Source organism: Leucoraja erinacea, chromosome 3 (assembly GCF_028641065.1).
Source record: "Leucoraja erinacea ecotype New England chromosome 3, Leri_hhj_1, whole genome shotgun sequence".
In the NCBI taxonomy this organism is placed as follows: Eukaryota; Metazoa; Chordata; class Chondrichthyes; order Rajiformes; family Rajidae; genus Leucoraja; species Leucoraja erinaceus.
Genome location: NC_073379.1, coordinates 8,045,836 through 8,063,140, shown reverse-complemented (window position 1 = coordinate 8,063,140; position 17,305 = coordinate 8,045,836). Strand labels below are relative to the sequence as shown.

Genomic DNA, 17,305 nt, shown 5'->3' with positions numbered 1-17,305 from the left:
GCCCACTCCACATATCCCCTGACTACGCTATCTAGCTCCCTCTTGAAAGTATCCAGAGGCCCGGCCTCCACCGCTCTCAGAGAACAAAAGCTGTTCACTGTACCTCGGTACATGTGGCAATAAACCAAACTGTAACTGATATCAACTTAAGGGCAGCCATCTTGGAATGATCTTACATCACAGAGTTAAAATATCCAACTCAGTCTCTGCATCGACTAAGATAGGAAGAAGTTTGTTGGACGCAATCAGAGGATGCCAGGAAAAGCTTTCTTTAAAAAGAGAAGAATTATTGAATTATGAATTTGGAATTTAAGCAGCAAAAGACCTTTTCACTGACCTGTGTGTCACATAGGGCTTGTTAAGGATTGGCTGCTTCCTCTGTCTACCATCTCCATGATCTATCAGGTACAGACCTATGAAAATATTTATATTCCCTTCCCCCTCTCTCTTCCCAGTGGCCCTCCTGGATTCACACCCATTCCTTCCCCTCCCCCCTCTCTCCCGTCCACTACTTCCTTCCTGCAGGAACAATGTTCCCCATGTTGGGGGAGTCCAGAACCTGGGGTCACAGTTTAAGAATAAGGGGTTGGCCATTTAGGACTGAGATGAGGAAAAACGTTTTCACCCAGAGAGTTGTGAATGTGTGGAATTCTCTGCCACAGAAGGCGGTGGAGGCCAATTCACCGGATGTATTCAAGAGAGAGATTTAGCTCTTCGGGCTAACGGAGTCAAGGGTTATGGGGAGAAAGCAGGAAAGGGGTACTGATTTTGGATGATCAGCCATGATCATATTGAATGGCGGTGCTGGCTCGCAGGGCTGAATGGCCTACTCCTTATTCCATTGAACATAGAGCCTATTTTCTATGTTTCCATATTTCTGTTTCTCTGGCTTCACAATTTGTTCCTCTTCTATCCTTTAGGCTTTAGAGCTACGGCGTGGAAACAGGCCCTTCAGCCCACTGAGTCCATGCCGATCAGCGATCACCCCATACACTGGCATGATCCGACACACACTAGGGACAATTTGCAGTTTACAGAAGCCAATTAACCTACAAACATGCACGTCTTTGGGGTGTGGGAGGAAACTGAAGCACCTGGTGAAAACCCCCGTGGTCACGGAGAGAACGTGCAAACTCTGCACAGACAGCACCCGTGACCGGGATCGAACCCGGGTCTTTGATGCTGCAAGGCAGCAACTCTACCGCTGCGCCACCATGCCACCCTGCACCTAACCCACGAGCCAGCCTTCATATGTAAGTTTCTATACCGCATAGTCACCGAATGTACTGCGTGAAATTTTCAAGAGAGAGTTAGATTTAGCTCTTAGGGCTAACAGAATCAAGGGATATGGGGAGAAGGCAGGAACGGGGTACTGATTTTGGATGATCAGCCATGATCATATTGAATGGCGTTGCTGTCTCGAAGGGCTGAATGGCCTACTCCTGTACCTATTTTCTACGTTTCTATGTTTCCAGATCAGTTTTCCACTATGGGCAGCAAGGTACACATTCTGATTAAAACCACTGATCTGAAATGTTCTGTCTCACACAAACCATCCAATCTGTCAATATCTTTCATATTTAAGTTTTTATTTTACTAACTTGAGCAAAAAGCAAACCACTGGAGGAACTCAGTTCTCACCGTTCACCCTAGTTCTATGTTATCCCACTCTCTCATCCACTCCCACTTTCTTTCCTTGTCAGAACGCTTTTATTCTATTTAAGACTGCCATTGACAGTTTACAAACAAGAGGCAGCTTGTCAGATTTAGATGTTGTCAACTTTATCTAGAATCCACTCGACCCCTCCGCGGCGACCAGCGTTCACGGGAGGCCTCTGTTCCCATGGACACCGCGGGCACGGACGTAGTCCCGGAATAGTGGACTCTTCTCATCCACTCCCTACGCACCAGGGGGCAATTTACCAAGGGCCAATCAACCTACAAACCCGCACGTCTTTGGGATGTGGGAGGAAAACGGAGCACACCCGGAGTAAACGGCGCAGCGGTAGAGTTGTTGCCTTGCGGCGCTTGCAGCGCCAGAGCCCCGGGATCGATCCTGTCTTTACGGAGTTTGCACGTTCTCCCCGTGGCCTGCGTGGGTTTTCTCTGAGATCTTCGGTTTCCTCCCACACTCCAAAGACGTGCAGGTTTGTAGGTTAATTGGCTTGGTGTATGTGTAAATCGTCCCTAGTGTGTGTGTGTGATAGCGTTCATGTGCGGGGATTGCTGGTTGGTGCGGACTCGGTGGGCCGAAGGGCCCGTTTTCGTGCTGTTTCTCTAAACTAAACTAAACCCAGCCCGCCATAATGTAGAAAGCTAATAGCCTACCTTTTGGGACAGATCAGTGCAACCATCCAGATCCTTATTCCTCCAATTAAGTCGCCTTTCTAAGTCTGGTTTCCCTCCTGTCAATGGTGGAGGACATTTCCCATCAGACCCAAATGAGTACCGCTCGATACTGAGTGATGGCAAATTGTGTTCCTGCAGTACTTGTGATGCATCGCCGCTCCCTCTGGCCATTCCCTGGATTTTCCTAAAGGATTACAACAAATGTAGCAATTAGAGAAAAACATTGCAATTCAATCATTTCAACTAATTGCTCTAAAACCTGGTTAAATCATATGCTGGACACTGGAGGAAGAATTAACAGACATAGAACATAGGACAGTACAGATCGACACAGAATGCTGGAGTAACTCAGCGGGTCAGGCAGCATCTCTGGAGAACACGGATAGGTGACGTTTCACAGAGTGCTGGAGTAACTCAGCGGGTCAGGCAGCATCTCTGGAGAACACGGATAGGTGACGTTTCACAGAGTGCTGGAGTAACTCAGCGGGTCAGGCAACATCTCTGGAGGAAAGGAATTTAGTTTATTTAGTTTAAAGATACAGCACGGAAACATTTGCTGGCTTTCTCTCTCTGCAGGTGCTGTCTTCACTGTCTGAGTTCTTCCACATTTTTTCTGTTCTAGTCTCTGAGATCCAGTGAGGTGTAACTGTGGATACATTCAAGAGAGAGCTAGATACGGCTCTTAAAGATAGCGGAGTCAGTGGATATGGGGAGAAGGCAGGAACAGGGTACTGATTGGGGATGATCAGCCATGATCACATTGAATGGCGGTGCTGGCTCGAAGGGCCGAATGGCCTACTCCTGCACCTATTGTCTATTGTCTATTGTGTTTACTCACCTGTCTCTGAAGGCCGCGCTGTGCCATGAGACTGGATTGTGAGGCTGGCTTCCAATATTGTTTCTCTGTTCCTCTTCCAGTTCCTCAAACCCTTTTCTGACCTCGTTGATATTGCTTTGCTCTGTAGAAACAATGAGACAAAACAATTTGTATTTACATAAAGTTCAAGTTAGGGCGGCACGGTGGCGCAGCGGGTAGAGTTGCTGCCTCACAGCGCCAGAGACCCGGGTTCCATCCTGACTACGGGTGCTGTCTGTACGGAGTTTGTACGTTCTCCCCATGACATGCGTGGGTTTTCTCCTGGTGCTCCAGTTTCCTCCCACACTCCAAAGGCGTACAGGTTTGTAGGTTAATTGGCTTCAGTAAAATTGTAAATTGTCCCCAGTGTGTGCAGGATAGTGCTAGTGCGCAGTGATCACAGGTCAGCGTGGACTTGGTGAGCTGAAGGGGCCTGTTTCCGCACTGTATCTCTAAACTAAACAAAACTAAAAATGTATCCATATCTGTAATTTAATTTAATGATAGCTGATCCCCTCGTGCGATGGACATAGGAATGGTCAGAGTCAGGGAATGGAGGGGCATAACCACATGCAGGCAGATGGTCTATATTCAGGGTTGTAATGTTGAGGCCGCCATTAGAGTATTGTGAGCAGTTTTAGGCACCATATCTGAGAAAGGATGTGCTGGCTCTGGAGAAGAGGTTTCACAAGAATGATCCCAGGAATGAATGGGTTAACCTATGTTGAGCGCTTGTCGGCACTGGGCCTGTACTCGCTGGGGTTTGGTAGAACGAGGGGGGACCTCATTGAAACTCACCGAATAGTGAAAGGCCTGAATAGAGTGGATGTGGAGAGGATGTTTCCACTAGTGGGAGAGTCTAGGACTAGACGCCACAGCTTCAGAATAAAAAGGCATTCCTTTAGGAAGGAGATGAGGAAGAATTTCTTTCATCGGAAGGTGGTGAATCTGTGGAATTCATTGCCCTAGAAGTGAGTATAGAAGCTGGGATGTAATGTTAAAATTGTACAAGGCATTGGTGAGACCATATCTGGAGTATGGTGTACAATTTTGGTCGCCCAATTATAGGAAGGATGTCAACAAAATAGAGAGAGTACAGAGGAGATTTACTAGAATGTTGCCTGGGTTTCAACAACTAAGTTACAGAGATAGGTTGAATAAGTTAGGTCTTTATTCTCTGGAGCGCAGAAGGTTGAGGGGGGACTTGATAGAGGTCTTTAAAATGATGAGAGGGATAGACAGAGTTGATGTGGACAAGCTTTTCCCTTTGAGAATAGGGAGGATTCAAACAAGAGGACATGACTTCAGAATTAAGGGACAGAAGTTTAGGGGTAATATGAAGGGGAACTTCTTTACTCAGAGAGTGGTAGCGGTGTGGAATGAGCTTCCAGTGGAAGTGGTAGAGGCAGGTTAATTGGTATAATTTAAAAATAAATTGGATAGGCATATGGATGAGAAGGGAATGGAGGGTTATGGTATGAGTGCAGGCAGGTGGGACTAAGGGGAAAAAATTTTGTTCGGCACGGACTTGTAGGGCCGAGATGGCCTGTTTCCGTGCTGTAATTGTTATATGGTTATTAGAAGGCTGTGGAGGCCAAGTCAGTGGATATTAGGGTTTCAATTGGGATCCGACCTGAATCGTCACCCATTCCCTCTCTCCAGAGATGCTGCCTGTCCCGCTGAATTACCAGCGCACCTTGTGACTATCTTCGGTTTAAACCAGCATCCGCTGTTCCTTCCTTCACATGCGCATGTTTTAGTTTAGTTTGGTTTATTATCATCACGTGTACTGAGGTGAAGTGAAAAGCTTTATTGCTGCCTGCTATCCAGTCAGTGAAAAGACTATGCTGATTATGAGTATGCTCAAGCCATTCACCGTGTACGGATAGCCCCGAGCGTGTGCGACATACAACTAGTGTACAGGTGATCAAATGTCAGCATGGATTCTGTGGCCTGAGGGCCTGTTTCAACGCAGTACCTCTAAAGTCTAATAAACTGTGGGCGGCATGTTGGCACAGACACAAAGTGCTGGAGAAACTCAACGGGTCGAGCTGCATCTCTGGAGAAAAGGAATAGGTGACGTTTTGTGTCGAGACCCTTCATCAGAGTGGTAAGGTTGCTGCCTTACAGCACAAGAGACCTGGGTTCGATCCTGACTACGGGTGCTGTCAGTACAGAGTTTGTAGGTTCTTCCTGTGACCTGCGTGGGTTTTCCCCGGGTGCTCCGGTTTCCTCCCACACTCCAAAGACGTGCAGGGTTTGTAGGTTAATTGGCTTTGGTAAAATTGTAAATTGTCCCTAGCGTGTGTAGGATAGTGTTAATGTGCAGGGATCACTGGTCGGCGGGGACTCGGTGGGCCGAAGGGCCTGTTTCCGTGCTGCATCTCTAAACTAAACCAAACATGAATGAATGAATGAATGAATGTTTTATTACCACAGGTGACAAGTCACATAGAACTGGTGTATGGGTGATCGCTGGTCAGTGTGGACCAGGTGGCCTTCTTGTTGCTATGGCGTGCACAGCCGCCCCTGTCCCACTTAGGAAACCTGAACGGAAACCTCTGGAGACTTTGCGCCCCACCCAAGGTTTCCGTGCTGTTCCTGGAGGTTTTTGCAATGCTAGGTACCTACAACCTTCGGCAACCACCTGCAAGCTCCGGCAACCACCTGCAACCTCCGGCAACCACCTTCAACTAGCATCACAACCGGCTTCGACTAAAAAATTAATGATTTTTAAAACAGCAACCTATTTTTAGTCGCGGCTGGTTTTGAATTTTTTGAAATAATCGCTGGAACACAGAAGAAGCGGAAACCACTTCGACCATTAGGGAAACTGACAAAAACCTCCGGGAACCTCCGGGAACCGCACGGAAACCTTAGGTGGGGCGCAAAGTCTCCAGAGGTTTCCGTTCAGGTTTCCTAAGTGGGACAGGGGCATACAGTTGTAGGACAACTTGATATATTCTATTTGATCCCATTTGATTGTGCACGCCTGGTTGATTGCCTTCGTTGAAACCGGGCGGACCAACTGTAAACTTTAATAATCCTGAATCTAAACCTAAAACCTCAAAGTATAAATCACCCTGTGCAATGCTGTACCTCTCGGACTGCTGCTGCATTGGGGCATCCGACGCGTTTGCAAGGATTCACTGCCCGCAGAAGGATTTGTGATGCTGTTAAGAGATGCAAGTGGGTGATTGAGGTGCTCGGGGACCTCGTCTGCGTGGTTTTGGCTATAGAGTCCAGGTGAATAGGCCGAGAGCTCCCCCTCTATCTCAGCCTGGATAGCGTGGACATCCCGGTCGCCGATGCCCGTGTGCCTTGCTGAAAGCAGCCAGCATTCGTCCACCTGCGCCGCCTTGCACTCGAGCAGCGAGCTGGCCGTCGGGTGTTTCTCCAGCACCGCCGGCGTGGACAGCGCCTCGCACCTTCCCCGGCCTCGCTGGCCCCCGCTGCAGGGAGCTCCCCGCACTCTGGCCCTTCTCCCCCCGCAGCTCCTGCACCAGCTGGAAGAGCATCAGGTTCTTGGTCCTCACCACGGCGTGCTTCGCCCTCACGCAGTGGACCTGGCACCTGGCCTTCTCCAGCTCGTCCTTCAGCGACGCGTTCTCCTCGGTCGCCCTGTGCAGGCTGCGGCTCAGCCCCTCGTTCTCCGCCCGCAGCGCGTTCGCCCGGACCGCCTCCGCGGCCCCCTTGTTCCTCTCCGCCCGCAGCACCGCCTCCTTGGCGCCGATCACCGCCAGCAGGTCCTCTCGTTCCTCCAGCATCTTCTCCACCTCTCCCCGCGCCCTCTCCCTCTCCAATTCGAGCTGCTCCCTCTCCGCCTGCAGCGCTTGGTTCCGAGCCTGGAGCCCCTCGTGCTTGTTGAGCAACGCTTTGAAGTCCTCCGCGTACATCTTCTCCCTTTCCCCCATCTCTTCCAGCTGGCCCTGAAGTGCCCTCCTCCCCTGTTCCTGTTCCTGTTCCAACTGAGAGATGTTGCATTCCTGTTCACTTTTCTCCTGCAAATCAAAAAAAAATATTATTTTATAAGTTGCTATTTTGCTGAATGTTCTTACACAACAGCTCAGAACACAAGGGCAAAGACCAGTGACGTTTAGTAGACAATAGACGATAGACAATAGGTGCAGGAGTAGGCCATTCGGCCCTTCGAGCCAGCACCGCCATTCAATATGATCATGGGTGATCATCCCCAATCTGTACCCCTGTTCCTGCCTTTTCCCCATATCCCCTGACTCCACTATCTTTAAGACCCCTATCTAGCTCTCTCTTGAAAGTATCCAGAGAACCGGCCTCTGAGGCAGAGAATTCCACAGACTCACAACTCTCTGTGAGAAAAAGTGTTTCCTCGTCTCCGTTCTAAATGGCTTACCCCATATTCTTAAACTGTGGCCCCTGGTTCTAGACTCCCCCAACATTGGGAACATGTTTCCTGTCTCTAGCGTGTCCAAACCCTTAATAATGTTATATGTTTCAATAAGATACCCTCTCATCCTTTTAAACTCCAGAGTGCACAAGCCCAGCCGCTCCATTCTCTCAGCATATAACAGTCCCGGGAATTAACCTGGTAAACTTATGCTGCACTCCCTCAATAGCAAGAATGTTTTTACACAATAGCTCAGAATATTAGGGCAAAGACCAGTGACATTTGCACAAGACTGAGTTATATAGGGAGTTGGGCAGGCTAGGACTCTATTTCTCAGAGCGCAGGAGGATGATGAGGGCTGATCTTATAGAGGTGTACAACATCATCCACAGAATGATGTTGCCCAGAGTGGGGGAATCGAGAACCAGAGGACATACGTTTTAAAGTAAGGGGGGGGGGGGGGGGGGGGGGGGGGGGGGGGGGGGGGGGGGGGGGGGGGGGGGGGGGGGGGGGGTGGGGGGGGGGGGGGGGGGGGGGGGGGGGGGGGGTGGGGAAGGTGGGGGAATGTAATAGGAACCTGAAGGATAACACTCTGACACAAAAGGGTGGAAGTTGTATGGAACGAGCTTCCGAAGGAGGTAGTTGAGGCTGGTAGTTTCACATGTTTAAGAAACATTTGGACAGGGGCATGAATAGAACAGGTTTAGAGGGATAACAAACGCAGGCAGGTGGGAGTAGTGTAGATGGGACGCGTTGGCTGGTGTGGGCAAGTTGGGCCGAAGGGCCTGTTTCCACATTGTATCACTCTATGACTCTATGACATTGGTGAGGCCACATTTAGAGTATTGTGTTCAGTTTTGGTCACCCTGTTCTAGGAAAGTCGGTGTTAAGGTGGAAAGAGTGCAGAAGTGATTTACAAGGATGTCGCCAGGACTCGAGGACCTGAGCTGTAGGGAGAGGTATCTCTAAAGATTTGAGGGAGCAGTATTATTTATGGAGTGTAATAACGGATAGGACAGGTTTGGGAGGGGGGCGAGATATGGTCCAAATGCAGGCAGGTGGGACTCGTGTGGATGGGGCATGTTGGTCGGTGTGAGCAAGTTGGGTGGCAGTAGACAATGGGTGCGGCAGTAGGCCATTCAACCCTTCAAGCCAGGAAAGGCCTCTTTCCACACTGTCACACTCTGTGACTCAGACTCTATGACTGCCAAGGTAGACAAAAGTGCTGGAGAAACTCAGCGGGAGCGAGCGGCAGCATCGATGGAGCGAAGGAAATAGGCAACGTTTCGGGCCCAAACCCTTCTTCAGACTGATCCAACTCTATGACTGCCAAGTTACAAATGTAACACAACACTGTCTAATTGTCAATGAGAGATTGTGTTGTAGGTAAAAATACGGCACCTTTAATAGCTGTGGATTTTCTGGAGTATTGTGAGGCTGTTCCAATGGCCTGAATTCATAGCTGTCATCATCCAAATTAATCTTATTGAATAGTTCATTGATTTCAGATTGAACCTGCAGCAATGATTTTTAAATGGAAAAATGTTTTTTTTTTAATCACTTACTGTACACAGATAGATACATAGACAATAGGAGTAGGCCATTCGGGCCTTCGAGGCAGCACTGCCATTCTATGTGATCATGACTGATCACCCACAATCAGTACCCCGTTCCTGCCTTCTCCCCGTACCCCTTGATTCCGCTAGCCCCGAGAGCTCTATCTAGCTCTCTTTTGAATGGATCCAGTGAATCGGCCTCCACTGCCTTCTGAGGCAGAGAATTCCACAAATTCACAACTCTCTGGGTGAAAAGGTTTTTCCTCGTCTCAGTTTTAAATGGCCTACCCCTTATTCTTAAACTGTGGCCCCCCTCAATGTGGACTCCCCCAACGTCGGGAACACTGCTTTCAAATATTAAATAGTTCCATGAATTAACACAGTAGAAGGACTTAGCAGCCATTGACCATGCTGCAGATGCTGGTTTAAACCAAAGATACATACATAAAGCTGGAGTAACTCAGCAGGACATAGAAACATAGAAACATAGAAATTAGGTGCAGGAGAAGGCCATTCGGCCCTTCGAGCCTGCACCGCCATTCAATATGATCATGGCTGATCATCCAACTCAGTATCCCATACCTGCCTTCTCTCCATACCCCCTGATCCCCTTAGCCACAAGGGCCACATCTAACTCCCTCTTAAATATAGCCAATGAACTGGCCTCAACTACCCTCTGTGGCAGAGAGTTCCAGAGATTCACCACTCTCTGTGTGAAAAAAAGTTCTTCTCATCTCGGTTTTAAAGGATTTCCCCCTTATCCTTAAGCTGTGACCCCTTGTCCTGGACTTCCCTAACATCGGGAACAATCTTCCTGCATCTAGCCGGTCCAACCCCTTAAGAATTTTGTAAGTTTCTATAAGATCCCCTCTCAATCTTCTAAATTCTAGAGAGTATAAACCAAGTCTATACAGTCTTTCTTCATAAGACTGTCCTGACATCCCAGGAATCAGTCTGGTGAACCGTCTCTGCACTCCCTCTATGGCAATAATGTCCTTCCTCAGATTTGGAGACCAAAACTGTACGCAATACTCCAGGTGTGGTCTCACCAAGACCCTGTACAACTGCAGTAGAACCTCCCTGCTCCTATCCTTTTGCAATGAAAGCTAACATACCATTCGCTTTCTTCACTGCCTGCTGCACCTGCATGCCTACTTTCAATGACTGGTGTACCATGACACCCAGGTCTCGCTGCATCTCCCCCTTTCCCAATCGGCCACCATTTAGATAATAGTCTGCTTTCCCGTTTTTCCCACCGAAATGAATAACCTCACATTTATCCACATTATACTACATCTGCCAAACATTTGCCCACTCACCCAGCCTATCCAAGTCACCTTGCAGTCTCCTAGCATCCTCCTCACAGCTAACACTGCCCCCCAGCTTAGTGTCATCCGCAAACTTGGAGATATTGCCTTCAATTCCCTCATCCAGCTCATTAATATATATTGTAAATAGCTGGGGTCCCAGTACTGAGCCTTGCGGTACCCCCACTAGTCACTGCCTGCCATTGTGACCCGTTTACTCCTACTCTTTGCTTCCTGTTTGCCAGCCAGTTCTCTATCCACATCAATACTGAACCCCCAATGCCGTGTGCTTTAAGTTTGTATACTAATCTCTTATGTGGGACCTTGTCGAAAGCCTTCTGGAAGTCCAGATACACCACATCCACTGGTTCTCCCCTATCCACGCTACTAGTTACATCCTCGAAAAAGTCTATAAGATTCGTCAGACATGATTTACCTTTCGTAAATCCATGCTGACTTTGACCAATGATTTCACCACTTTCCAAATGTGCTGCTATCGCATCTTTAATAACTGACTCTAGCAGTTTCCCCACTACCGATGTTCGACTAACTGGTCTGTAATTCCCCATTTTCTCTCTCCCTCCCTTCTTAAAAAGTGGGGTTACGTTTGCTACCCGCCAATCTTCAGGAACTACTCCAGAATCTAAGAAGGACAGGCAGCATCTCTGGAGAGAAGGAATTTGGTGACGTTTCGGGTCGAGACCCTTCTTCAGACACTTATACCTACTGCTTCTAGGAGTGGCATTACTCACCAAGCTAGCGTTCTGCAGCGTCTGCCGACGTAGACATTCGAATGATTCCATCTGCTGCTGCATCGCCTGAAGAGAGTTAAAGCAGAGGAATAGATTGGCTAGATGCCCCGAGTAGGGGAATCGAGGACCAGAGGACATAGGTTCAAGGGGAAGGGGGAAAGATTTAATATTAATCTGAGGGGTAACGTTTTCACACAAAGGGTGGTGGGTGAATGGAACAAGCTGCCAGAGGAGGTGGTTATAAGGTCATAAGGTCGTAAGTGATAGGAGTAGAATTTGGCCATTCGGCCCATCAAGTCTACTTCACTATTCAATCATGGCTGATCTATCTCTCCTACCTAACCCCTCTCTCCTCTCCCTCCTAACCACTCCTAACTTTAGGCTTGGACTATCCCAATGTTTAAGAAGCAGTTAGACAGGACAGCATGGATAGGGCAGGTTTGGAGGGATATTGGCCAAGCGCAGGCAGGTGGGACTAGTGTAGATGGGACATGTTGGTCGGTCGTGGGCAAGTTGGGCCGAAGGGCCTGTTTCCACACTGTATGACTCCAGGACTCTACGATTCTGAATGGCACACAATTGTAATACGGCTGTCTGCTTGGGACTCTCTCTGGGGCATGGAGCTCCCGCTCCAGCCTCTTCTCACCAGAGGCAGCGGGCTTCACGGTTAAAGTCCACAGGCCTCGCGGTTGGAGCTTCGATTCCCCGGCAAAGGGATCGCAAGGTCCGCGATGTTAAACTCCCCGCAGACCCGAGATACTACATTTGGAAAACATTAGGCTTGTCTTGGCGGTAAAACCAGATCAATTTCTTAAAACATGGGCACCCTTTACTGAATTCTTACAACAGTAGTTATGGTTAAACACAAATTTAAATTTAAATCCGATGCTATTTTGGGTGATGCGGGGGGGGGTCGGTATCCAGGAAAGGCCGCCAACTCCACGGTGTTAGGCCGCAGTGGGGACGGAGACACGACATGGAAAAAAATGTTTCCCTCAACCCCCTCCCCCCACATAAAACAAACCAAGGAACACTAAAAACATACTTTTAACATATACTAAAAATAACAAAAAGAAGAAAGGACAGACAGACTGTTGGCGAGGCAGCCACTACTAGTGGCGCCACCTGGTGTTCTCTACAATATTTAATGCAAGAAATCTTATAGAGGTGTACAATTATCTTATAAATCCGTTCAAAATCAGGAGAGGAACAAATCGGGTGGCTGCACAGATTCTCGTGCCCAGAGTAAGGGAATTGAGAACGGGGGGATTCAAGTTAAAGGTGAAGGGGGAAAGATTTAATAGGAACCTGAGGGGTAACTTTTTCACTCAAAGAGTGGTGGGTGTCTGGAACAAGCTGCTGGTGAAGGTAATTGTGGCAGGGACTGTCGCAACATTTAGGTAACATTTGGACAAGTACATGGATAGGACAGGTTTGGAGGGATATGGGCCAAACGTAGGCAGGTGGGACTAGTGTAGATGGGACATGTTGGGCGGCGTGGGCATATTTGGGGCAAGGGCCTGTTTCTATGTTGTATGACTCTATAACATTGAAGTCCGATAAAGTCAGATCGACTATTAAAGCCTTTTCTCCCATCTATTTATTTACAAGCTCAGAAAACAAAGATAAAATGCTGGAGTCCCCCTCTCTCTCTCTCCCTCCCTCTCCCTCTCCCTCCCCCCTCTCCCTCTCCCTCTCCCTCTCTCCTCCCCCTCTCCCCCTCTCTCCACCCTCTCTCTCTCTCCCTCTCTCTCTCCTTCTCTCTCTCCTTCCTCTTTCACTCCATATTTCTCTCACTCTCTCCCCCTCTCTCACTCCCTCTCTCACTCCCTCTCTATCTCCCTCTCCCTCTCTCTCTCCCTCTCCTCCCCTCCCTATCTCTCTCCATCTCTCTCCCTCTCTCTCTCTCTCTGTCTCTCTCTCTCTCTCTCTCTCTCTCTCTCCCCTCTCTCTCTCTCTCTCCCTCTCTCTCCCTCTCCCCCTCTTGCCCCTCCCTCTCTCTCTCCCCATCTCCCTCTCCCCCTCCCCCCCTCTCTCCCCCCTCCTCTTCCTTCCTCTCCCTCTCCATCTCCCTCTCCCTCTCCCTCTCCTTCACACCCCCTCCCCCCTCTCTCCTCCTTTCCCTCTCTCTCCTTTGTCTCCAAGATTTAATAGGAACCCGAGGGACAATGTTTGCCCACAGAAGGCAGTGGTTATATGGAACAAGCTGCCAGTGGAAGTAGATATTGTAACCTTTAACATTTAAAAGACACTTGGGCAGATACATGGATAGGAAAGGTTTAGAAGGATATGGGCCAAGGACCAGCAAATAGAACTAGCGTGGATGGGTCATGTTGGTCAGCGTGGACAAGTTGGTCTATTTCCATGCTGTATGACTTCATGTCGCTTTGACCCATAAGAGATGTTCGTGGAGGAGACGAATGTTGGAGAGATGAGAAGGGGCCATCTTATGATGAGAAGGGGTCACATTATTCGGTTGGGGTTGGTGAAAAGTGAATGGAGTGACGTTAGACATCAGCGATACAGAGTGGAAACAGCCCCACCGTGTCCGCGCCGACCAGCGACCAGCCCTTACACTAGCTCTATCCTACACACACCAGGGACAACTTACATTTCACAGCAGCCAATTAACATACAAACCTGCACGTCTTTGGAATGCAGGAAGAAACCGGAGCACCCGGAGAAAACCCCGCGCGGTCACGGGGAGAACGGACACACTTCGTACAGACAGCACCCGTAGTCGGGATCGAACCCGGGTCTCAAACGCTGTAAGGCAGCAACTCTACCGCTGCGCCACCGTGCCGCCCAAGTGTGGTGCATTCAGAGGGGGTAAGGTTCAAATTATGCAGTGATGGGCCTGTCCCACGTTGGTCGTCAGTTACGCGACAGGCCGGTGGCAAGCGAAGATTTAGTGCAGGATGAAGTCCACACTCCTCCACGCCACTCCACACGCCTCCACACCACCACATGCTCCCATCCCGCGCTACCCACACGCTACCCACACGCTACCCACACGCTACCCACACGCTGCCCACACGCTAGCAGGTCGCGTAAATGGCGCATGAATGACGGCCAAGTGGGACAGGCCCTTTACTTACTTTTAAAGCTGTCTCTGGATTGAACTGCATTCCTGTTATTTCAGAGAGATCTTCTGTAATATAATAGGGAACAGGTCACCAATGAATGGAATATATTTAACTTGATTTGCTCTGGTATTTTATTTAATTCACATGTTTAATCGATTTATTTTTTTAATTAATCGAATAATAATGTTTTATTATTAATGTTTGATGTTTTAAGTGTCATTCCTAACTGTCACTGTATGTCATGTTGTCACTAGTGGGCGGAGCACCAAGGCAAATTCCTTGTATGTGAATACTTGACCGATAAACCTACTCATTCATTCATTGATGTGGTACATATGATAGACACAAAATGCTGGTGTAACTCAGCGGGGCAGGCAGCACCTCTGGATTGAAGGAATGGGTGAAATTTCATGTCGGGACCATTCTTCAGACGAGTCGAGGGAGACACGGAGTTATTTATGATATGTGTTTCAACGCAGGTGAAATTCATTTCTTCATTGTGTCCCTTAGATCCTGATAACAATGAAGCATTCTACGTACTGTAGGTTGGATTTAGATAGGCAGGGTTAAAAGCTGCAATACTGTAGGTGCAGAATGAGTCAAAGGAAATCGCCAAATGTTTGATTTATAAAATAAGAATACTTATTAGAAGTCCAGTAAACCTTTGTTATAAAAGACTTCGGGGAGGAGGGGAGCAGGGGGGAATGGAGAATGTTATTGTCGATTGTCCGCTGTAATCGAGATTACAGAGTAATAAACAATAGACAATAGGTGCAGGAGTAGGCCATTCTGCCCTTCGAGCCAGCACCGCCATTCAATGTGATCATGGCTGATCATCCCCAATCAGTACCCCGTTCCTGCCTTCTCCTCATATCCCCTGACTCCGCTATCTTTAAGAGCCCTATCTAGCTCTTGCACTCAAACTATCATTGCATAAGTAGTAGAAACAAAGAACTGTAGATGCTGGTTTCACAAAGTGCTGGAGTAACTCAGCGGGTCAGGCAGCATCTCTGGAGAACATGGATAGGTGACGTTTCACAGAGTGCTGGAGTAACTCAGCGGGTCAGGCAGCATCTCTGGAGAACATGGATATGTGACGTTTCACAGAGTGCTGGAGTAACTCAGCGGGTCAGGCAGCATCTCTGGAGAATATGGATAGGTGACGTTTCGGATCATGACCCTTCTTCAGACTCTCAGTCTGGAACTGGGCCGGGAATCCAGGTGAGTTGATGGCCCCGGCCTGCTGCCAGCTGGGAGAGAGGTGAAGGTCGGCGGAGTCAATGGTCAAGGCCCGCGGGCGGCCAAAGTGCAGGTGAGGGTCAGTGGTGTGGCCTAGAAGTGGTCTGTGAGTGGCAGGGGAGGGGGTGTGGGCCGGGGATGGCGTCAGCAGCCCATCCTGGCAGTTAAGTTCAGTAGACCTGTCCACTATAACCTAAGCCCGTTTTGAGGAGGTCCATAATAACAAGCTTTTACCGCACACAGTATCACAACAATGCCAGTGGTGCTGGCTCGAAGGGCCGAATGGCCTACTCCTGCGCCTATTGTCTATAACAAGAACAGAAAGTGGTGAGGTAACTCAGCAGATCAGGCAGCGTTTCCGGAGGACAAGGATTAATTGATTAGTACGGTTGTCAGGGGTCATGGGTGTTGAGAGGGAAAGATAGATCAGCCATGACTGAATGGTGGAGTAGACTTGATTTGCTGAATTGCCTAATTCTGCTCCTATCACTTATGAACTCATGAATTAATGGATAGACCACATACATTGGATGGTGGGACAGGCACAGGGGATGAAATGGCCTAATCCTTCTTATTCTGTGCTTCTTTGGTTTAGTTTAGTTTAGAAATACAGCACGGAAACAGCTCCTGCTCCTGCTGCCCACCCACCGAGTCCATGCCGACTGGCGATCACCCGGTACTTCTACATTAAGTATGGTGATCATATTTAGGGTTTTACATTTTATGTAGGTTTCGCAAGTAATAAGATTGCTTTTCCTTGGCTTAGATATTCAAGCCAGAGAGTCATTCATCCCGGAAACAGGCCCTTCGGAACAACTCATCCATGCTAACCAAGGTGCTTGTATCCATGCCGACCACCCTGCCCACGTTTGGCCCATATTCTTCTAAACCTTTCCTATCCATGTACCTATCCAAATGTCTTTTAAACATTATTGTATCTGCTTCAACTATCTTCTCCGGCAGCTCGTTCCATAAACCCACCACCCTCTTTGTGATATAGTTGCCCCTCTGATTCCAATTACATCTTTCCCCCCTCACCTTGAACCTGTCTATCGTCTTTTTCTTGTTTGCTTCTAAACCTTTCCTACTGATGTCTTTTCAAAGTTGTTATTGGATCTCAGATTCCAATTAAATCTTTCCCCTCTCACCTTGAACCTAGTTCTCTAGTCCTTGATTCCCCCACCCTGGCTAACTGACTGTGCATTCACCCTTTGTGATTTGAAACACCACTGTGAGGAAAGAGTTAACAGACATGGTTGATTTAGACTAGGGATAGAAAAATAACTTAGAAAGAAATAAGGCAGAAGCCAGACTGCTAGTAGAATAGAAAGTAACATATAAAGAACAGAGAGAAATTCTAGATAAAAAGTAGCAGTAGAAAGACTTCAGCAGGAGATAGTAGAGAAATTAGAACGAAGGGGAAAGGGACACGAAGTCACGCTCAACTACGCATGCTTGATGAGATTACATGAATATGTACACACACCCACTATGACAAGATGCCTAATTTAAATGCACATGCGATGCATGATAGGGGAGGTGTCTTTGACGTTGGGTGGGCGTTCCCGGACGTTCTCGTGGGAAACAGGGCTTTATGTTATGATTGGAAGAAGCTCAATGGGGAGGGATGAGAATGTGATAATAATGAAATGAAATGTATAAAGATAGAAAGCATCTCCATCTTCGGTGTGCCTCTAGGGGACATCAGAGGAGAGGCACCTATTCTGCAGAATATGAAATTAATAAAAACACTTCTTTGTCTGAATATGTCTCAAGAGCATTTGTGATTTTTGA

The 17,305-nt window shown here is 48.3% G+C and overlaps 1 protein-coding gene across 2 annotated transcripts; it reads right to left on the bottom strand.

Moving 5' to 3' along the window:
- Window positions 1-1,066: 1,066 nt before the first annotated feature.
- LOC129695234 (inner centromere protein A-like) lies at window positions 1,067-14,332 on the bottom strand. Of its 2 annotated transcripts, XM_055632014.1 has the most exons (6): window positions 14,285-14,332; window positions 11,187-11,252; window positions 8,973-9,086; window positions 6,742-7,206; window positions 3,188-3,308; window positions 1,067-2,533 (listed from the first exon to the last, which is right to left on the bottom strand). In XM_055632014.1, exons 1-6 carry the CDS (start codon window positions 14,312-14,314, stop codon window positions 2,409-2,411), a joined length of 921 nt encoding a protein of 306 aa, XP_055487989.1. In that variant the 5' UTR covers window positions 14,315-14,332; the 3' UTR covers window positions 1,067-2,408. The 2 variants fall into 2 exon arrangements, 1 of the variants encoding a protein (XP_055487989.1); XR_008723130.1 differs by lacking the exon at window positions 1,067-2,533 and having other exon boundaries at window positions 3,232-3,308; window positions 6,305-7,206.
- Window positions 14,333-17,305: the final 2,973 nt, after the last annotated feature.